The sequence below is a fragment of the Rhyacophila brunnea genome, unplaced genomic scaffold (genome assembly GCF_057557595.1).
Source record: "Rhyacophila brunnea isolate RB1 unplaced genomic scaffold, BYU_Rbru_1.0 scaffold_1, whole genome shotgun sequence".
Taxonomy (NCBI): domain Eukaryota; kingdom Metazoa; phylum Arthropoda; class Insecta; order Trichoptera; family Rhyacophilidae; genus Rhyacophila; species Rhyacophila brunnea.
In genome coordinates, this window is record NW_028232751.1 from 43,793,623 (window position 1) to 43,818,495 (window position 24,873).

A 24,873-nucleotide genomic window follows, 5' to 3' on the forward strand; every position below is an offset into this window, starting at 1 on the left:
TAAAAAGAAAATCTTAATCGCTTAAGCCAACTAGTTTAGCTGTCACGGAGAATGGATTCCGAAACCAGGAATCATCCTAACTAGTTTTCGGAAAATATTGAAAAAGATTTATTTTCAAGTTAATACTTTGGAAACTACTTCATCTACTTTAAATTTTAATTCAACAATCAACACTCGCCTTTCGATATGAAGTAGATTCATTACTTATTTTAATTTTAATTATTTTACTTCCACTTAGTAGAAGATTTTTACGTGTGTTGCAGTGTATATTATAATCTTTCAAATTGTCGCGGAACACCTATTCAGGTTCGTCGGAACATAGTTTGGGAAACCCTGACGTAGACGATTGCCTGAATTGAAATGTTCGCAGAGGTATTCATTGAGACCAAGTGGAAATCGTCAGTGACCATGATTAGTATATTCATGTTTCCATATTCTGGAAAGACAGTATTAAAGATTTCAGAGTACTCATATAAATCATTGTAGAGAAAGATCTTGATGTTATACAAACTATCGTCGAAATGTGAAGGTGTTCACTAAAATGCAATACAATTGTGTGGATAGAAATAGGAAGATATTTAAAGAAAACGAAGCTAATTGTATTAATACAATATTTCGTTGTACATGCTATTGTAATCATTTTTGATACATACATCCGGAAATTTTAATATCACTTACCCACGTTTTGAAAAATATGACAGTTAGATAATAATTTGATGATCGGCATTTTTATTAAATCCCCCACTACAATATTGATTGCTTTAAATGATTTCTTGGCTTCTTTATAAATATGAATTACGGTCGAAGAAATCATCATTTCGGAACCAGTGTTTGAAGTGTCAACACACGCCTTCTCGTGTTAATTGTTTTGTTAAAACATAATATTTTTTATACGTTACGACTTTCTGTTAATTAAATAAATAGAGCGGGTGTCTATTGAATTCGCGTATTAATTATATTTTAATAAAATATTCTATATAAATAAAATTTAAATTATTTATTTCATTTTACGAATGAAATACCTAAGGTCTAACCGCCAAATTTTGCAACTTCAATTTCGATCATTCCTATCTTTCAAAAATAGTCTTGACAGGCAAGACGCACTTTTTCCATATATTAAAATAATATTTTGTAAATAAATAACATTTAAAAAAAGCACCGACGCGATCGTAAAAAGAGTTTGTTTTAAACACAGCAAGGGGGAAGATCGACGTATTATTTACAGGTAGGAATTAATGTGTGTATTTTTGTGCCCATTGTAGTAATAACTTAATTCAATTTATATAATTCGTTTCAATTATAATGTACTTACTTTGTATGATATCTCAACAATGGTATGATCAGTTTCATATTGTATACAAGTATTTGTGTTAATTGTAAATATAAAAGTTCACATTCATAAAGACTGATTTGACTAAAAGCTTATGAGTAACTAAAAGTAAAAATTATATCACGTAATAAGTATCTACCAATTTTTTTTAAACATACAGTTACGAAATTGTCATAATTTTTGTATTTTTGAACAATTTTACATCAACAGTGTTAAAAATATTTCGTACCCGCCTTCATCACTTTTTAAATTATATTTTTTTCACAAATGTGCATTGTATATTTCATTAAAATATATAAATAGATGTTTATAATTCGTTATTAAAAGTTAATTAACTATGAATGCGTATTGGTACATATATGTTTTCTATTTTCTCTAAAAATTGTATCAGAGTATTATACATTGTTAATACAAACCTCCACTCAGTTGAGTCCCATTTTATCTTATTAGGATCGGACATTGTCAAAATAAAAAATCGTTTTTGGAGTAGGTACATCTAATAAGTTGTCTATCATTTAATTTATCAGAAAATTTGTTTCTAATCAAAAACCATACTGAATATAATAAATCGGTTATTGATTTACAACTATTTAACTAGAACTATGGCATTGAAGCCAATAAAAACGAAAAATTGTTTAGTGATAAAACATTTCCGTATAGTTAATTCTTTAAATTAATGATGTAGGTAGGTAGGTACTTACATATTTAGTTTCATTTTTTGTAATGCCTATACAAACTTTCTTTGTAAACTCGAATGTTATTGTACATATACAGCAAAAAAGAATATTATACTGCAATTGTTTTTTTCCATCTTGCACTAAAATGAATTGTATTTTTTTTTCGAAAATCAAAAAAAAAACTAATTGTTCATACATTTAAAAATTCGTATCCGGACAATTTATTATCCGCGCGGACGATTTCATAAGCTTATTAAAAACATATTACATTGGTAGGTACTTACTGCGATATTGAAAAAAAATGAATAATCAATGTGGCATTATAAAACAATAATTGAGTACCTATTTATTACGTCGTTTTCAGCACAAATAACTTTTAATAATACGGATTGGAGTGTCTCCTTTATAATTCGGGGGTTATGAGTTCAATGAATTGCATTACTCATTTTTATTCATAGATAACGCACTAAACATTAAAAAAACTATGCAAAAATCCTGGATTTAAAAAAAAACTAAATATTTTAGGCTTTAGAACTAAGATGGTAATTTTAAACCACAGTTTAACTTGTTGTAAATGAGTTTAATTTCATGTTAATCTAGTTTGAAGATAATTGCGACAAAATATATGCGATTTTGGTAAATACGATAGAATAGAATGTCGGGTGGCAAAAACTGAGATAAAATAATATGTTAATGCATACAGAAAAGAGAAAAAAACTACCCTTATACTTGTGAAAATCTATGAGCAACCCTTACAGTAAGCTAGAACGGTGTGAAATAAAAACTGAATTCCTTAATATGATATAAAAAGTGTACATTTAGTAAATAGTAAATATGTATCTACTTATTCACTATTAGTGCTTAGGGCCTACATCTACCTATCGGGGTATTATTTATTTAATTACCATGGCATTATGATTTCATAAGTAATTTTAACGAGTTTTCTTATCTTGGTTTTAATATTAATTTTTACGAGGATTTTTAGAGTTTCTTGAATGTACCCAAGTTCGTCAGTATGGGTGGATTTTACACAAACGATTATGTTTATGGCAATTTAAACATCGCAGTAATCTTTACAGCTCAAACAAACTACATAGGTAACTCACATTATAAAGAACCGATTAAATTGTGAAACCCAATCCGCATTATTATTTTGTGATAAATATTCTTTAGAGTTAACAATTATTATTGACGTTAAAAAAAATACCAAACAGGGCAACAAAATAAGCTAGATTTTATAAAAAAATATCTAGAATCTAGCATTTTTTTTTCTTTTAAATAATTCATAATATTATTATAAACATTGCGAGAGAAAAAATGATTTCTTTAGACAATTCCGTGAGGCTTTTCCAAAATTCTGATATCTAAGGGATTGCATCCAGATTGGAAGCCAAAAGTTTTTTTCTCAGGTCTCCTGGCCAATTTTTTTTACGGATGAGGATCGATTCTTTTCCCTCGAAATTAAATAATATCTATTTATTGGTTTGTTTTTCTTAAAAAATCGGGATATAGTGCGTCCCAAGTGAGGTACAACCAGGATTCTGGACAAGGGCATTAATTCCGGGACGATCTCGTTCAATTCTGGACAGTTAGTAACCCTGCTGATAGGGCGTTGTTTTTTTTCCATTGACTCTATCTACGTATTCTATGGTGATATTGGCTGCTTCACAAAGATAGATTTTTTTTAACGAAACGTATATGTTAGCCACTCGTTCAACGTAGACCAGAAAATAAAGACAACTGATTCAAAAATAATGTAAGTACTGTGTTTCGTGACTTGTGTCTCACAAGTATTATGTTTATACAAACAAATTATGACAAAAATAAAATCATTAACACTAATCAAAAACTTACTTATATAGAAACAATTCAATTTATCTAGTCTCACAAATTGCATTATTATAAGTAGGTAGGTAGTAATTAAGGTTACATAATATAAAATAACCGGTGATCTTCATTAAATATTTATGCAGGAATTTATATTGTGTTTTATTTTAATTCAAAGAATTTAATTTGTCTATAAACAGATTTTTAAGCATTTGAGAATAGCATATTTTACCTATTCTGTTGTTTTAGAAATTGTCTAGACTTTTTTTAATATATATATAATTATAATTTAAAATATAACATACAAGTTACTAGTAGACATGACAGAATCGCTAGACGTATAGACAATATCACATCTCAATAAAACAATAGTCTGGATTCATGAATGAATATTTCTGTCAAAGGAATTGGAACGATCTATTATTTTTACAGTTACGAATTGTGCATAGAAATGAGACATGACGAATGCTTTCGATAGAGTTCATTGTGTGAATTATTTTCAAGAATAGCCTTCATAACTAGCCTCACCAAAGTCTTCATTGCATACTAATGATTAATGAGCATTATCAATTAATTATTTGCATGATTTTTACAGATTCGCCAGCTGATCGACCTTCCCATCTGCCCTTATTAAATATTCATAACAGTACATAGATTATAGAAAGACAAGCTAAGATGATTTCTTTGAAAAGGAACGCGCGCTTGAAAATAATATGTATGATTGTTGGATTGACTGTTGTATTTGGACCGGCAAAGGCTGATAATCCGGCAGGTATAACGCAACAGACTGAAGAAAAGCATAACGCAGCGATTTTTGAGGCAAAAGATAGTACAAATTCAACAGAAGAGTATCCCGAAGCATGCGATCCGGGAGATAGACTGAAGAATATATTCTCATGGCAAGATTACGCAGTGTTGGGTGTGATGCTGGTGATTCCTTGCTGCATAGGAATTTTCTACGGATGTTTTGGAGAAAAGCAGACGACCAGCGATGACTTCTTGCTCGGCGGTTCCTCCATGGGCACGTTCCCGATGGCAATGAGCTTGGCTGCAAGGTGAGCGCATCCGCTTAATATTTTACTGATGGCTCTTGAAGCTTGCTATATTTATTTTTAAGGTCTTCCGCAAATTAGATATCAAGCACGTGCCTATACATATGATTAATTAGTAAAATGCAAAATCATCGCTGAAATGCGTTCGCTTACTGCATATCTACGTTAATATACTAGCTGTCAGTAGTGAAGGGTGGAGGTAGGCCGTTAATATCTGAGATAATTAGTTCATACTAAACTTTGTTAGTCAAACGTATTTGTTTCCATTTAAGTAAGACTACAATGTGATGTGTGAGTGTTTGTTAGTTTTTAAAATTCAATTAAACCCTGCCTAATCCAAGATAATATATTAAATAATAGTCCAAAAATATTCGTTTTTTATTTATAAAATATCTATAATTTTGCCATTAAACCTTACATAATTTTAGGTATTTCATACATAGAAGAATATTTTTTATCGATTATGGTTTGGTTTTGGCAGGGTTTAATGAATTAAAAAAAAACAATCAACACCATATGTAATAATATAAATTCTTAATTCAATTAAATAAGTATGACTGAAACTGACTGATTGCCCATAGCGTAACTAAACTATTATGGCTTGGTTTAAGTAGGGCATAATTGAATTTGAAAAACTAACCAACACCATCTGCAAATTGTATTCTTAATTCAATTAAAACAAATAAGTATGAGTGATAAAGTTTAGTGTGCACTATTTATATCGAATCTTAACAGCCTACCTCCACCCTTCGCCACTGAAAATCGCCACTATTTTTTCTTGTGTGTACCTATACGATATTGATATTATATATGACGATGCGGGATCATAAACTCAAGTAAACAGTAAATTTTGTAGCACTTTTTGCGTAAAGAAAGAAAATACATACCTACCTAACAAGCAAGTAATTATTATGTGTATGAAAATTGTACAACAATTTTGAATCTTCAACAATTTAATAGAATTAGTAGACACTGTGCAACACTATTAGTTTTTTGGAATACTAAGTATATTAAATTTTTAGTAACCTTTTCTATGATAAGGTTAAGAAAATATTGCAACACTGACTTTTTCTCTCATTTTTACAACGTTTTTCTTAGCTCGTATTCCTATTTTTCTGGTGGTTCTTTGTCCGGTACAAATCTTACAATCGATTTTTAACTAACTTCCCGACTAGCTAGACATTTGAAACTTTTAGAATGTATCAGAACACGATGCCAATGCATTTTTAATACTTTTAGCCATCTTTAAGTAGAATTGAATTAATTTTCAGTTAATCCTGTTCTGTATGAAAAGTTATTTCGTCCAGCAACTAAATTATTAATATATACGTGCGTTACTATGGAAATCCATATGACATGTCAAGTACATTTTTTTTTATTGTTTAAGCTAGTCAAGTCAAGTTTATATGATACAACAGAAAATTTAAAAACGTTGTTTATAAAAAGTTCTTTTTATCTTGTAATTATTATTATCAAATAAGTTGCGGTAAAAAAAGAATATGTACCTATCCCGTATTTTTATATATTTTAAAAACAAAATAAGACCACATAAATATAATAATTTCTTCCACCATAATTCCTCAGTATTTTTAGGTTAATAATATCTACAGTTATTATTCTTCCAAATTCTTTATTAATAAGGACCCACATGCACTACGTGGGTCAAAATGGAGCGTATATTCAGAGCATAAGCCTGGACATTCCTTAAACGTTGTAGATAATCTATTTATGTAATTTTGAAGCCTTATTATCCTTTATATTTATTTTAAACATTTTATGAATGCATAAAGTATTTTTATTACATAAAATAGTATTCTTTTAAATCTTTCAATCTAATGTTTTAGAATATAGTCATATTTCAGTACATCCATGTGCAGTGGTGTTAAGATTTTTTAGATTTATCAATTTTTAAACGCATTTATAAAAACATTAGTAAAATTATTGTTAACATTATATAGTACAATATTTACGATAAAAAAATACTAAATCTCTAAAATACTAAATAATCTCTGTGATCCCAAATTTGACAAGCATTTTATTATTCAAAAAATGGGCACAATTAACACATTTGAAGATAATTCTAAAGATACTGATTATAAGCTATGTCTTACACCATTCAAATGTGATAAAACATCTTACGAATAATGTTTTATAATAATTATTGACCTAAGAATAAGGTAGTATTTTTTTGAAATACGCCATTTCTTTTGCTGGAATGAAATGCCAATAGAAATATAAAGGATAATAAGGCTTCAAAATTATATAAATACATTATCTACAAAACGTTTATGCTCTGAAAATACCATAAAACTCCATTTTGATCTGCGTGGCGCACGTGGACCGTTAAGTTGAAATTGAGGCATCGAAATATTTTCTTTCATTTATTTCTGTAAGGGTAAACTTAAACAAAATGTAGAGAAGTAAAACACTTGAAGAAAAATTCAAATACGGAATCCACTGTTTAGCATTTAAACACTCCGATAGAAACCTAATAATCATATTTTATCTTAATTTCTTCTTTTGACCACATCCGATCCTAATTAGATCAGATGGGATCCACAGAGTGGAAGTTTGACAGATTTTTATTTGTACGTTATGTTAGCCGCTTGCTCAACCTATTAGGTTCATACTCTGACTCCAAACACAAATTTCGAAAACAATGTGTATTTTGCCAGACAGACACAGGATTTGAATCTGGGACCCACAACATTATAAGCCGATGCGCAAACCTCTTGGCAAATCTTAATTTCACGATATGCTTATTGCTTCGTTTACTTTTTCCATATACATAATAATAAATACGTAGATTACCTACAATATTTTAAAATATGTATTTATAAAGTAATTCGTATTTTATATGTTGTATAATATATATAATATGAGGTTTCTCGTAAATGGTCATTTGCACCCAGTTCTAAACATGCAGGCAAATTAAAATATAAAAATTTGTTGAAAAAATTATCACTCGTGCATATACAATTGTTGTATATAATAAATGCTCAGCTTCCGATATTTAAATAATAATATTATTCATTCCAAACATTATATTGTTTATAAATCAATTGTAAGAGTACCTATATACCTACCATTGTAATGATTGACCATTGACCACAATGACATTAAGTATCTACATAATCAATGACTCATTCCCATAGATTATAATATTATAATATACGGTGTCCTGAGGATTGAATGAGTATAACTTACATAAATGAAAAAAAAAACTAGTTAGTAGCAGTTATCGCATCACCACATACATATTGTTTATGCATGAAACAGGATTCAAACATGTAGTGAAAACATGAAATAATATAAGCATTTAATTCCCAATACTGTAGTGGGTATAATAGTATCTCATGGATATGGTGTATGTGTACATAATTTTGTAATTTTGCATTGCTGTCGTATATAATTAGAAAGTTTTGACTTGACTTATCCTCCTTCAAATACTAAACTAAACGCATACAGTATCAATTAAATGAGAATAAAAACTCAATAACAAACGGTTTAAAACATTCATTTAGAGTTTACAATCGCATATTTTAACTATGAAGTCTATTTACTCAACTTGGTCTTCGGCACACTTATATTCGTTCAATCCTTAGACCACTGACTCCCAAACGGGGTTCCGCGAGTAGTGACAGGGGCTCCGCTACGGTAATAGTATTTTGAAAAGTCCGCTTGTTCAGAGATATCGCGTTAAATGTATCATTGAAGTACCTATACGGTGAGAGGTATTATACATCGGTGAGGACATTTTGTAGCAACGGTGGTTGATTAAAGGAATACAAATTGAGGAATTGCTTTGTCAGTAATGGCGTCGCCACATACTATGCACGATTCGTTTTATTCCTACAAAATAATTAAAAAGATGTACGCTAAAATCACAGTTACAGCAAAGTATTGTTTGATTACTGCAAGTGTTCAGATATATTGGAATCATTCTACAAACACAGCGGCACCATGGTTACGACAAAAGCGATTCGCAGTTATATTGGTTTTATTTGCTTGTTTGCTATGATTTAAACTTGCCTTGTAGCAAATAATATTAATACAATTCCATATCGATTTTTCCATATCCATAGTGTCACTATAGAATGGTTCTAATATATCAGTGATCTTGAGTTATTTATGGGCAGTACATTTTAAGGGGGGGGGGGGGGCGACAAATAAATTATAGGTGAGATTTTTTGCATGTATCGGTTTAAGATGGAAATACTGAAGGTAATACAATTAGGTAAGTACGTACAATTTTGAATACAGATAGTAAGGCGCGGCAATTTGAGTTTGCTTATGGGCGACACTTTGCTTATGTATGTCATTGTTTACTAATCTACACGTATATTTTATTATGTACTCCTCTGGATCTTAATATGTGATCCAGATAAGAGTTTCACAAGTTTTTCCAAAATGCTATAATGGTTTAGCCTACCAAAAATTGAAAACACTGCCTAGAACTTCAACCATATCAGAACTTCCCAATCGGTGTGAAAAAGAATATATTATATATATATATATATAAAATATGTGAGTTCGAATCACACAGTAATATCAAACGACAATTCAACCTTTAGGGATTCATTACATTTGATGCGAAATCAAAATTATGTACTTATAGAAAATTGTAAGACCCAAACGAATACAATATTATATAAATATATATGTCAGTCAATGACATTGATATGGACGAATCATCTGGGGAAAAAAATGACACTCACTTTATTGTCGGGTCTGCCGAATGGCATAGTCTGTTCTAACGCCATTACAATAAAGGTGATATTGCTATAAATTCCTGATGCTTTTTGTTGAGTCTGCCGGATGGTTCGGTTCGAACAGGTTCGCTCAAATGAACATTGACATTAGAAACACTACTCTAACGCCATTACAATAAAGGTCATATTGCTATAAATTCCCGATGCGTGATATCGCATACTGGAATTGCGTGACGTCTACCTATACATGCGAATTTACTTGCTAGCTACTGTATTGAGAGCGTTGTCCATTAATAATGTCATTGATGTCAGTAGACATAACATCTAAGCTTATTCTTTGAAACAATAAATTAATTTCTAATAGCGTTTTTTTGAAAGGGTGTTTGAATTCAAATTCTTGGAAATAATTATTTGCACTATTTAAGCATACTTGAGGGGAAGTTGATTATTATTTTTGCAAAATCAATACTCAAAATTTGTAAGATTGGATAAGGATTTTTTTCGTATTATAATATCTCAATATGAAAGAATACAAAAGTTCCTAAATTTGAAGAATGGATAAACTGCTAAACCCTCGCAGCTGAAATCAGAGAGTTTTCTGGCTCCCTTTTCACTGTTAAATAATTCTTTATTATTTTTATTAAAGAAAATTCAATTAATTTACAAATTACAATTAATATATTTTATTTTCGATTGTCATCATATAAAAATCAGAAGGGTGATTCTGAGAAATCGTTATTTCAAATAACGATTCACATATACAAGTTTTGTTCTTAAGAAGAATTAATATCTCTATATATATACAAATCTCGTGTCACGATGTTTGTGGTCGAACTCCTCCGAAATGGCTCAACCGATTTTTATAATTTTTTTTTATGTATATTTGTTAGGTATGAGAATAGGTCAACACGTATATTTCATACCGCTAGGTGATTAGGGTATCTCTATCCAGAAAATTTTTCTTTTATTTTTTTGACAATTTTTTTTTTGTATTTTTTTTATTATTTTGCATCAAAAAATACCTATAACCCCAAATTTTAACCCTCCTACCCCCACCCTACTATTTTTTAATCGCGATTTTATTATTTTTGTATGAACAAATTTAACCGTCGTTCGTATTTCGAAATTATTTATGTTGTTGAATGACAGATGACGCTACGTCCGAGAAGAATTCAAGAGAAGCGTCGCGTCATTTTAACATTTCATTCGGCATATCACAACGCAGTGCGTGGAAAATTTTGTACGATTTATTTTAATTTATCTATTTTTATGTGCGTGTATTACAGTGCACAATGCCAGCAAGACGCAAGGGGGGCCATTTAGGCCGTCGAACGAATAAAGCAACAAACATGCGAAATAGTAGAGCAGAAAGAACAGACGAACAAATCCGACAAGAGAACAAAAACTTGCGTGTAAGCATGTCGCAATTGCGTGCATCTCAATCATAAGAGGCACGAGCTGAACGAAATCAACAACGACAATTGGAACGGAGCCAAGCGCGCTGGTTCGTAGTTAACACACGCAGAGCAAATGACCGACAACGCCAACAAGTACATCAAACATTTACATCCGCTTCGTTTCTTCGTCTCGCATTCGAGTACGAGCCAGATATTGAATATTCCGCTCATCCGAAAGTGCTGATTGGTGCTATGGACAAAGATTGTCCCCATTGTCATGCGCTCAAATTCAAACATGAGTCAGCCGGGATGTGTTTCGCATCAGGAAAAGTGCAACTACCAGAAATTGAGATACCACCAGAACCATTGAACGGCTTGCTCATCGGCACGGTTCCAGATTCAAACCTGTTCCTGAAGTCCATTCGCACATTCAATTCATGCTTCCAAATGACTTCGTTCGGAGCAACAGAAATAGTTCACAATACTGCGGCAAATGGTCAACAATTCCATTCTACGTTCAAAATCAAAGGCCAAGTATACCACAAAGTAGGCGCATTGCTGCCAATGCCAAACGAACCACATAATTTTTTACAAATCTACTTCATGGGCGGTGAGGACATCAATCATGTGGATGCACGTTGCGGCTACAATGGACTCAATTCGCTTATTTCCAGGCGCATCGTCGGCGAACTGGACGCCCTGTTGAATGGGCACAATGAATTATTGAAATTCTTCAAAGCACACATGCACGAATTCTAAAGTGACAATCACGCTATTGTCATCAATCCTGATAAAACACCAGCTGGAGAGCACGTGCGTCGATTCAATGCATGCATTGACATTGCTGGAATCATGGTTGGCGACCGCACATCGATGCGAAAAATCGTGATTCGAAGAAGAAACAATAATCTGGAGTTCATCGCTGACACACACCGTTCATACGACGCTCTACAATATCCGCTAATTTTCTGGAAGGGACAAGACGGATATTGCATAAACATTAAACAACGAGATCCTGTCACAGGTAATTCATTCATTATGAACATCATTAGTCATTTTGAATTGAGAAAATGAATGGTTGATGTTTTTTTGTTTTTATCGGCGGTCATCGTCTACAGCGGTCTATTCCTCTTTCTGTCATAGATCCCATCCCCACACACTTACGATACATTTGTTATTTTTTATTTACCAAAATATTCACTAGAAATAATTTATATGGCAGAACAACGTTTGCCGAGTCAACTAGTATACCTATAATAAGTTAATTCGAGAGTTCAAATAAATGATAGATGTTACGTATGAATTCTACAGTGTGCCGCGTTTATTTTGTAATGTGAAAAGTCTGCCGTGATACGAAAAAGATTGGGAAACACCGAATTGTACTCCCAATGTATAAGAACTATAAATAAACTAAGTGATTTAATTAATTATAATTTGCACGAGTACTTAAATAGTGTCGTTAGTGTAGTTTTATTGAATGCACATATTATTCTTTCAAATACTGCGAAATGTTTCATTCACCTTTTGTTAACCATCTGCTTTGGGTTGGGCTGTTTAAAAGAAATCATTTTTGAATGTATTTTTATCATAATACATAAATTGGTGCGGATATTTCCATAAAGTATACTTAAACAATATTTAAACAAATTAATATGTGACTAATCAGTGACGTCGCGTGGGGATAGGCAGACCTTGGGTTGCTCAGGGGCGGCAAATTAAGGAATGAATACTTACTATGATTACAACATTTAAATAAAAATAAAATTAATTGTAATTGTTACAATAAGTGCTATGTTTTAACAGCACCTCTTTTCAGTGGCGCGCTCTGGATTTAATATTGCGGGTAACCCAAGGAGGAGAATGTAAATTAGTCCCATAGGCTCTTTTTCTTCTTCACAGCCTAATTTCTCGTGTATCGGTCTTTTGTCTATTGCACTCGGATTACCTACACCATGGTCCCCACATCCTGAAGCGGGCCCTCAGGTTAGGATATTTGGCGGCCCCCCTACCTACCACTAAGATTAAAGGCAGTGTCAAACACTACATTAACGTTTTTCAAATTGTGTTTTAGTTCAAATTAAGAGTACTTATACAGTGAATTATTGGCGATTTTTAATACATCTACTTTAATAATGGAGCTGTCGAGAATCGACACATAATATTCAAAAAATATATTGCACAAGTATATAATTGAAAATGTTCATGGTCTTGAAGTATAATAGCGCAGGTGACTTTTTTTTACTATTAAAGCTAATTTATGATGTGTGTTTATCCCACTTATCTGGTCAACCCGACACGTCGGGCCACCCACAGCCCGGGCCCCCAGGCGAGAGCCCTATCAGACCTCTCCAGCCATGACCTACACCACTCCGGAATTCGGGTGGACACAATTTTATGACAGTTCCGTTAGGGATTGGGTTTCTAAAAAAACCCGACATTAGTGTTTCGAAATGTTTTTGTTAGAAATTAAAATCTAAGAAATTTTTCTAAAAAGTGTGCTATAGAATTACAAATCCATTAAAATTACAATAATTTTCAAGTTTGGGGGGTGCCAGGGCCCCTTGCCCCCCTTGGGTGCGCCACTGCCTCTCTTGGCTGTGCTAAATTTTAGAGCAAGATAGACAGTTTTGACTGTTTAGATGGCTAATTTATTGTAACAATTACAATACCTCAATACAAACATATTATGATAAACTACCCTTGATAACCGCCGATAGCAGTCTTGTGCATGGCCCCCACAAGGGGGGGGCTGACAGGGCTCTAGCCTAGGGGCCCGGCGTGATGAGTCGACCGATAAGTGAGATAAACACAGACCACAAATTTGCTCTAATAATAAAAATAGTCGGCGCTTTTAGTTATGTTATTATTAATAATTAAAATATTTGATTGTACAATGCAGTTTTTAACTGTGTACCGATACTCGACAACTCGAGCCTGGGGGTCCGGTTCAGGATGTGGGGGCCATGGTCTTATGTATAGAATAGATGCACTGGAATTAATTGTTAATATTTTTCCGTGACAATGAATACTAGTAATAATATCATACATTATTGATATGTAGCTAGAAATACTTAAGTTTTTGGCGCATTACAACTTTTAGTCCGTTTATCCTAAACCTGATAAAATGACGTTTTTTATCAGCTATGTAATCAGTAATCACTAATCATCAATATTATTATGGATTTAACTATTATGCTCATTGAGATGAATGTATATAATTATTTAATTAATCCAATCAATACTTATTTTACAATGCGACAAAGGAATATTTCTGACCAAAGGCGCACAACCAAATGTAGGTATTATAATATTTCGCAATAATTGGTGTGGTCTGTTCTAACTGGTAACAACTAAATGTGGTCCGCGAAAACTGGTATTGGTCGGCGATCGCCGGTCCAGCACGCAGTTCCTCCCAACTCTTTCTTGATTGTATTGTTGTGACGTACTCAGAAACGTGGACCGCTCTGGTCATCATGGGGCTAATGGAGACTCCCATTAATTGACGTAGTTAACTTGGTGACGCGAAGCACCGGACGGTCGCGGAAACTGCTACAACATAACACAATTGATCGGTAATCACAAATATTAGATACCTCTTGTTTTTATAATAGAAATGTCATCTGCTTTTTTAGCTAGCCGACATGTTAATATTGGAATAGAATTGTTTTTTAACACTCCCACCGTTTACGTGATGATTTTTTTTTAATTCGATTAAATAAAACATTGATTTTTCTAAAAAAAAAAAGTAATTAATGTGTATAACTTGACTTCTTTTTATTTATATCGAACCGAGATATGGTTTGGTCACGGTAACTCGTAAGCACATAATCTTTCTACAACATTCGATATTTTTTAAACAACATTTTAATGATAAAAATAACTATATAAATTATATCTAAATAATGGGAATGGGACAACTGGGCGCCAGGATAATTGGGCACCGCACAGTCGAATGAAATAAATAGACGTTCCTTACGATTGTATACGGAAAGTAGACGAGGAATTTTAATTAGTTTCGATGTACTACTTAATGGTTTTAATTCATTTTGCTCTTGACATAATGTTTTTGAATGAGGCTTCTTATAACAATAAAATAACTCTCTTCGAGTTGGAACGTTAAAATTCTCGTTAAACATATGCATAATCAGTAAATCATTATTTAAGTGTGCTTATTTAAATTCTCACTATGTATTAAATTATAATATTATAATTGAAGTATAAATAATAATATTAAATATATCTGTATTTTAAAAGTAGATACATTCGATGATCCGTATTAAACACTAACAACTCAAAAAACGTAGTTTTGAGATAATTATGTTTTAATATTTTGAATATTTTACAATACACAAGATTTGGCAAGTTTTAAAAGGATACATGTCAGAATTTATCTATTCTGAATTCAAACGTATGGTCAATCACCAGTTTCAAATGGATCTGTACACAACTGATTTTGTTTGAAAGTTTGTAAAATTTATATGTTTTTTATGTTTTTGGACCGAGGGCATTAACCTAACAAGTTGAGTGGTTAACATCTATTTTTCGTAAAAAAAAAATGTTGAGAAACCTCGAGAGCCGAACAAACTCGGCGCAGGTTTGTAGATTGATGATGAGATTTTATGAAATTAGAACATTTGGTGAATATAGATTTGTAGATGTATCATCATGGTTACCATGATTTTTTCCCTGCTCGTGTTCGGTCATGAGTGCAAGTGCTAATTTACCTTTCAGAGGTTTTCTACGTTTTGCAGTCATCGCAGTTGCGTCTATATCAGGGCTTCGAACCGTTATTTCTTTTCGTTTCGGTTTTCGGTTCAGCTCCAAATGATTCATTTTTAATTGTTTGTATGTTTTAATTAATTAATATTGTATTGAAAAAATATTTTCTACCATAATTTAGAACATTTTATGGTGCATATAGTACTATATAGTGGTATAGCCCGGCGCCACGCTCCGAAATCAATGCTTATGCTGCACCGCATGACGAGATGCGCCACGACAACTGAAAAACAACAGAAGTGGAGTAAGATCATGTTAACGCGCGTGTTTGAACATGTACCGAACCGAAAAAACCAATATTTTTTCCGGTTCGGTTCCGGTTTAAAGCCTTAATATTAAAGCATTATATTGGATTATAACTATAACATAATTCAATCAGAATAATCATTATTAGGTAGAAAAGTGTCACATTAGCAATACGTTCTCTGCAAACGGTTACTGCAACAATATTACATATTTTCTGAAAGACTATATTATTATGTAAATACTAATTACTTGACCAAATTTATTTTAGTGATAATTTGTTTCTTTTTGTTAGGTAGAGTATCTTGGATCTGCGATCGTACGTTAATCGAGGGGAAGGGGCAATATCAAACATTTAAATCACTGTCAGTACATAATTCGACGACAAGCTGTGTTAAGACAAGACATCCATTTTTTTTTAATAAATACTTGTGAATAATATGTAAATGGGCCTCATTTGTAGGTAATTTATAGTTCCGCCACTGTCTAAGATCTGCCATACAACCGAATTAATAATAAATCGAAATTATTTCGCAACACATAATTTATTTTAATTGGATAAATGCGATACTTCTTGTGGTATTGTCTGATAAATCTAGAATTCATATTTTCGTAATTTTCATAAAAAATCTTTTTAAATGACACTAATATAATTGGTAATAGAATCGTCGAAGAATAAAACAAAATATACGTCATGTATCACGTTTTCTACAACACTTACTGACCGACAATATATACATTTATTATTAATCTAACTTATAATAAACATAGTTTATTATTCTTTAGATATGTAAATATAATATGTAAGTATACCATAAATACCTACGTACTTATTAGTTTTGTTCAACTGTTCAAAAAGTCGATTAGCAACAAACCAAAATAATGTATCATTTTAAACTTCACTGTTTAAATTCTTACATCGCTATTATGATCGTAACATCTAATATTTAATTTTTAATCATAATAAAAAGCATTGACATAGTGTGCACGGCAGTTCTACGGTTGGCAACACTGCAGCAAAGGATGAGACATTTTTTTGTTTCATTTTTTCAAATCCTACCTTCTTTTGTTTCTTCTTTTGTCGCTAATAAAGTAATTTATTAACACTAACAAAATCTATTCTTATCTAATAAAAGACAGTACAGACCTATAAACTTATCTGAAAAATGGGATGGGGAGCCACTGTCGAAAACTACCGAATCAAGACTCGACTAAATCTGATATTCGATTGCCATTTTCAAAATGGCGTTCTATGGCAGTTTGTAGTGCATTGTTAACCATTATAGAGATAAGTTTGTAGGTCTGTATACCTCAACATGATAGAAGAACGTTGTTTATTGACGGAATATCCAGGGCTCGGAATGGAACGGAACGCACCGGAGCGCCGTTCCGGCTCGTGAAATTTGTAAAATTATCGCTCCGTCTCGTGGAAAAAATATGTTGACCGTCTGAGCTAGATAGGCCATAGAATAGAAAATCTGACACACTTATTTTTATAAAATACACATACGATTTGATGACTATGTAAATATCTTCAGAAAAATTATCGAGCTCTTCGATTCGTATACTTTTACATTTCGAGCGCTGGGAATATCATAGTATTACTGGGTTTACTTTGTAAATAATCGCATTTAGACCATTACAAGATTGGAAAATAATGGAATTAAAAACTGAAAGACGAAGAAAACTGGTGTACTTACCCACACGTTTTGAAATTCAGAGTTAGAATTTTACAACATTGAGTGAGCATACGAGGCATTCGTCGGTGAAATGTCCAAACAGACGTCCAACAAGACATGAGAAAACCCTGATTTGCACACTGGCACTCACTGCAGAAACAGTTCCGATTCTGACCTCCACTAAATTTAAGTACTTTCTATTCGACTTATAATACTGTTCTTGCTGATATTTTTCCTATTATGACTACCCTGAAGGCCTGAATAACCAAAGATAACTGTGTTACCGGATTCACCGACTATCTGCTGACCGCCCTGGTCAACCGATTCGCTGCGTTTCTTCCGTACCTGAGATTTACGTTCCCCAACGTGAATCAATCAATGTTGTATCTACACAGCCCAGAAGGAAGAGAAAAGAAGACCCAATCCACTAGTTCTGGTAAACCTAGAATGAATAAAACTCGTTAAAAGAAATTTGCCTTGACAGAAGTACTTCGCATCCAGATCAAAGTGGAGACACTCCGGAGATGAAGAATGAATGATGGTATAACAGTTGTCAAAAGTTCGGATACGGTGCAAACGTTCGCCACGCTCGACGAAATGCGTCTGCTGTGCAGGTCCCCATCTGACAGAACCGACCCACCTAAATGCGCCAACTGCAGTGGGCTTCACACGGTCAAATACATATGATGCAAAATAAATCCAAATTAACACCGATCAACCTTATTTAATTTAATTTATTTAATTATGGGTTAAGGACAAGATCTGATTAAGACCCCCATCAGAAAATATACAAACCAAGAGATTTACATGATCCACAAGAAAACTCATACATATTGGCCATAACTCACATCAGGTCAACTCAGACCGTCACAACTAAACCAGATGCTCAACCCACTATACCCATTTTTTCACCTCATCTCATTAAACAAATGTTATCACCTATCGCTCTAAAGATGAAATAGATAAATACTATAATTATTATGCACATGTGATCCATATTAATTCAAAACCAATGAGAAGACAAAAGTGACGTGACACGATATACCTTGCAGCAAGGGAAGTTGTGAAGTGTATTGATTCTAGTGTAACGGAATTACTGATAACGTGTGATACCGAAATTTATATGTCGCTGATGGCATGGTGAGTCAGCTACAGAAGTTTTCGTTGAACTTCTTCTATACCCCCCCCCCCCAACATTGGTAAAAAATAATAGCCGTAGCCCGCATACCTTTTGTGCGGATACCACTATTGGTAAGTCCTTCTTTACTTTTACGGAAAGATTTTAAAACGCAACAATCAGATCCATACCGGAAGGATACCTTCACTCGGGAGGCACTATCAAGGATTCCTTCTTTCTTTCCTCTTTGGCCATATCCGCCCCTTAATTGGAGCATATGGACACCGCGTGGCGCCTCCAAGAATCCCTGTCGCTCGTCAGACTATAGTCGGCTCATATTATGTATATTGCTACATTCTCATGTGACAATTTTTGTCGTTCAACAGTGTGTTGAATGAAAATGGGAACCACATTTCAACAAAGTTGCTCAACTTGAAAGTAGGATTGAACGAAAGTCCGTTCTACTTTTAGTCATTCTACATTTTTGAGTCAACTGGTTGCCAAGATAATAACAATTCGCATCCGGATATCAAAATTATTTGGTTTACTTACAATATTAGTACCCAGTGTTACTTATAATATTTTCGTCTCCTCCCCTCATGTTATGTCGTGCATGTCTTGAATTTATAATTTGTATTACCCATGTAAAAACTAAATAAATTTGAATTCGAATTCTGCCCTCCACTTGGATGTGGGTATACGGAGGGTGTATCGTCGTTGACTTGGTCTGACGATCGTGTGGTCGTTATACCTATTCCGCGTCGATGCCAGATGCTTCCGTTGAAGATAATGCTTTCATTTTTTTTATTTTTTCTTCTGGCTGCACTGCATAACTATCAGGATACATATTTTAGATAGCCAGTCATTCGTGTTTATTTTTTCAAGAACGGTGATATTCGTCCTCTGTCCTTGTTGGCCATGGACTCCTTATGACGAGCCTCAAACAACACCTCAAATGCATACATATTTTGTATGTCTTTTTCTTAATGGTCCAATTTTCAAAATCATAAACAACAATGGAAAATACTAGAGTTTTGACCAAACGAACTTTGGTCCAGTTTGATTTTGGACCACATTTCTGTTCTTCTCTATTGCTTCTCTTCCCAATCTTCTTTTGTAATGCAATAAGTCCATATTTTCAACCATTTCCAGTACCTACTTGAAGTGCGTCATTATTGAGCCACTGACCACGTCGATATAAATATTATCATTATTTCAGTTTTGGATTCGTTCATTTTATGATCCGTTTTTTGGTCGCTCTGTTTCTCGATCTTGAAATTCCGTCATCTTCTGAACGACCAAAACTTTCCACCAAACTTATCCTTTGGTTCTCTTAGAGCAGAGTGAAAGCTGCCACAATAAGCACCTTTACTTGGTCGCTTCAGCGCGCCGACGTTCTTCCTCAGCTTCGCCTTCCCCGGAGGCTACTCAAAACTACAAGTTTCTCCATCCGGTCTGAGCCTAATAATCTATCAAAAAATCTGCAGAATGTGTCTTAGATAGTAGAGAGCCGTTTCTTTATCTGTAGACTTTGGACAATTGACTGGCTCGTCCTGTGCTCTGTCCAAGAAACACGGAGCATTCGGCGCCACAACATTTCGAAGGTATCGATGACTCGACACCTTAGAAAAATCCAGAGAAGGTGAAGTAGAGGAAGAGCGTTGGCACCCTGGAGGGGCAGAGAATTGTGATGGGTTTAAAATCTTGCTCGCTCAGAAGACGCGAGAAAATGATCAAGAAGATAAAGAGAGAGAGAGAGAGAGTTTTTATGATCGAGTGCTCTGGTTTTCATCTATGTGTGTTTAATGTGTGGAGATATAATTTTTTTGGATTTTTGTACCCGTGGATCGAAGTACCCGTATATTATACTCATTTCAAAGGCACGACGGACATCATGATTCACGACCACATTTCTTGATCCAAATTGCGAAATAGATCTAAATTGATTTGATTGGTTTCGCGAGGAGCACACGTTTCTATAAAATTGTTCTCTGTTAAAATAAATTACACCTATCTTTGATCCAACATTTTATCCTTACGAGGTACCTATGTAGTCTTTCAATAGGGCTGTCAACCAAGATATGTGGAATGTTTCCATATTATATTTAGGCTGTCCACAATAAATCGATTTTCTTTTCAACCTGCAAATCAAAAATTAAGAGTATAATTTTATTAATTAACACATACTTTTATCGAACGCCCAGTAAAACACGTACGGCATGTAATTGTAATTACCTAAGTAGTCTGCGGAAACCATATTATTATCGTTATGAAGCTCTGGAGATATTTTTGTATTTTTCCGAGAAAATTATATACTTTTTGTTTTTCCTATCCGATTATAGCCACAGATATACTGCATTAAACAAAATATAATGGTAGGTACCAAGTAGAACATTATTGGTGATAGGGAATTGTCAATTATTCATGAACGCGAATAATATAATAACATTAATAACATACCAACTATAAAGCCCGGCACAACTCGAGCAAATGTCAGCAAATGTGATCGTATGAGATTTGTTATTTTGCCAATGAAAAAAAAATGGTGTAGTAGATAATTCAAAATTTAGTTTTAATAAGTAATTATAATTTAATAGTTATAAAAGTGGAATAATATAAGTATATGTATTAATTAGCTGTTGAAAAAGAATTTGTAAATAAGTTTACCTTGCCCACTTCACACATATTTTTCCAACGTTTTTCTTAGCTTGAATTCTTATTTGTCCGGTGGTTCTTTGTCCGGTACAAATCTTGCAATCGATTTTTAACTAACTTCGCGACTAGCTAGACATTTGAAACTTTTAGAATATATCAGAACACGATGCCAATGGATTTTTTAATACTTTTAGCAATCTCTTAGTAGAATTGAATTCATTTTCAGTTAATTCTGTTTTGTATGAAAAGTTATTTCGACACCATTATTGGTTGCTAGGGGGTCTTGGGTCCTAGCAACTAAATTATTAATATATACGTGCGTTACTATGGAAATCAATATGACATGTCAAGTACAAATATTTTGACCGTTTAAGCTAGTCAAGTCAAGTTTATATGGTTCATCAGAATTTAAAAACGTTGTAAGTATAAAAAAGTTCTTTTTATCTTGTAATAATTATTATTATTAGATAACAATTTTTAGTCGACAGAGAAAATACAGTTAAAAAATTCTGAAGGCACCCAAGTTATTTTGCTGAGCCAATAATAAGTATACTTAGATAATCACTTCGATAATATGTGTAATTGCCGATGCTGATGTAGTGCATTTGAATTTCTTTGAACCAGCTTGTGAACCAACCTACCTTGCCCATTCCGCATGCAATTTTGGTAGATAACCCATAATACTTAGATCCAATCAAGCTGCGAAAAAAACTGAATCAAAATTTATTATACGTAGACAGAGGAAATATATTTAAACAAAAATACGTTTTAAAAATGACACTTGTCTGATATTAGAGAATAATCTTCTATAAATTAAGTGTATAGTATGCAATTGACTCGTTTTGAATTTAGAATGGTTACAATATTATTAAAAACATATCTTGGTAAGTATATCGGAAAATATCCCTTATAAATTTGATATAATAATATGATAAAAAACAAGTTAAGTTAATGTACTTAATATAAATCGTGTTAAACTACGTATATATGGTTTCTTATATTATTATAATAAAATATTTAGTTTTATATTCGGTTGCTTATAATACGTTTTGTTTTTATTTATTGGTATTTAATAACTGCGCAAAATGGCTTTGCAAAGCCCGAAGAAATTCCACAGTGTCGAAGAAGTCTCCGGGTTAAAATAATTCAACGGGCAGTGTTGTGGGTACACCATAATTGGTATTATAGAGTCAACGTAAATAATTGGTTTTTCTTGATTAGGTTCTTCAATGACATTGATCGTTTAAAGTGGGTAGGTGGCGATTTCATTTCGAGATCACTCGAAATTGGCCACTACCATTAAAATGTTTCCGAATCTGTCGATCATCGAAGAACACTTATAAAATAAATATCAATTTATTTCAGATCGCCGAATGATAACAACAAATTGGTAATTGTTTGCTTTATTGACACGGTGACATTGTTATTTTCTTGTTGATATTTTTTATAGACGCCTCAATATAGAATGACGACACGAGCAAAATCGATACAATTTTTTCTCGGAACCCGTTGGGTATATTCATGCCTCGGATTGCAAATGATTCACGTTGTAAGCACTAAAGCACTACACTAAAGTTTTGAGCATATAAACAATACACATTTATTGACTTGAACCATGATATTTTCCCAATTTTATTTACATTTTTGTTGCTTCATTAGCCCCAAGATTTTTATTTTTACCCCACTAAGGGATAATAATTTACCTCTTTTTGACATCCACAGGTTTTATGAATCCACGCCATATGTATATAAATGAGTCGTATTCATTATTGTTATTATATCCTTAAAAAATCGAGTCGATAGATATATTACCTAATTTATCTGTGATTATAAAAAATATAAAATTTTATAATTATTATTACGATGTTTTTAATTTAAACAATCTGGGAATACTGCACTGATAGTTGGTGAACAATTTTATTTAGGATTTATGACAGTAAAGAGAAGGCGAAGTACCCAGAATGAAGGAGTGTGCCTTTATTAGTTGCACGCCAATATTAAATAATCACCTCCACGTTCTCTTCATACTATGTTTACTAATCAAGAATGCCTGACTTAATAATTTTTACTGTATAAATATGAACATTGTTCGTTCGTTCTTTTTATATTGAAAAAATGTTTGCAAAAATTAAAAATATTAGTAGATTTTTTGTATAAGTACTGAAATATTTCGAGGCTCTCAGGAAAAATTCAATTATTACACTTTTGTTAATATCGTTGCCTTTTCTATAATATTTTATTTAAATGTGCGTGATATTATTGTATTTCTAATTTACTTACTTTCCCTCCGGTGGTTACGTATTTTTAAAGTATTTTATTTTTTATATGAATTGTATCTCAATACTATACGGCCATCTATTTCCGATACAACATCTCACGATGAACTATGATACGGCTAACTGCATACGTACAAATTACGAACATAGGCAATTGATGTAATTTTTTTTATTTCATATTATATTTACAACCTGCCGCCATACGAGGTTAACAGGAAGTAATGTATAACACAATCTGACTTGGAAATGCCTAATAAATATAATATAGTATCTATAGAGATTTTTTTATTATGACAACTTGGGCCGAGCACACGTCTTTCACTTAACGGCCGACTATTCAGATCATTAAGCTATCGAGCCAGATATCTATTTTGTGGATATGTCAAGTTATATATTGCAATGTACATTTGTCTCCTGATAAGTTTCTGAATACCGTTTCATTAGGCTTTGATTCCGAATATTTATTAAGTTATCACTAGTTTTCGAAATACGAAAATTGTAATTTTTTACATGCTCCACTACTACAATCTCACCCGGTTTCCGCCCGGGACGGCTGCCCCGGAAGCCCACTACCAACATCGTGTACGACGTATACGTGCGAGTCCTGATTTCTATCTGTTATGGTCAAACCTTGATGATACGGAACTTTCTCCTCACTGCAATTTATGAAAGGTGCAAAATGTCCCACACAAAAACCAAAACATTTGACCGATTAGTTGAACTGTGAACATCGTGACTGTTGAACAGGTTTTTAGGGTAACACTCCCAGAGGAATATGTTGCATTACGTTAAATTTTTCACTCCGAGCGCTGGATTTATTATATACCAGCCAACGTTAAGCCAACTAAATGAACTTTTGATTCGATTAATCCGGATGCAACCGGGCTGAACTAAACACTGCCGCCTTAACCGGAATCAATCTGTTTTTTAATTATTGAAATACTATTTTGTCTTATTAGAACACACGCGCATTCTGCATCTTTATTGGTTAGCAATCGATTAAAAAAAATAATGATTCACAAGAGTATAAATTTATCGCGAAGAAATCACATTATTATTATACATAATTTGTAATTAAAAACCATATAAATGCACAACAAAAGATTCTATAATATCGATTCCATTTATT

At 32.9% G+C, this 24,873-nt stretch overlaps 1 protein-coding gene across 1 annotated transcript in view; it reads left to right on the top strand.

Moving 5' to 3' along the window:
- Nucleotides 1-832: 832 nt before the first annotated feature.
- Nucleotides 833-24,873, top strand: part of LOC147079812 (sodium-coupled monocarboxylate transporter 1) — a 41,804-nt gene continuing 17,763 nt past the window's right edge. Inside the window, exons 1-2 of the mRNA XM_085944500.1 lie at nucleotides 833-1,225; nucleotides 4,430-4,889. Coding sequence (XP_085800626.1) covers nucleotides 4,510-4,889 — 380 coding nt within the window. The 5' untranslated portion in view covers nucleotides 833-1,225; nucleotides 4,430-4,509. The remainder of the gene's footprint in view (nucleotides 1,226-4,429; nucleotides 4,890-24,873) is intronic.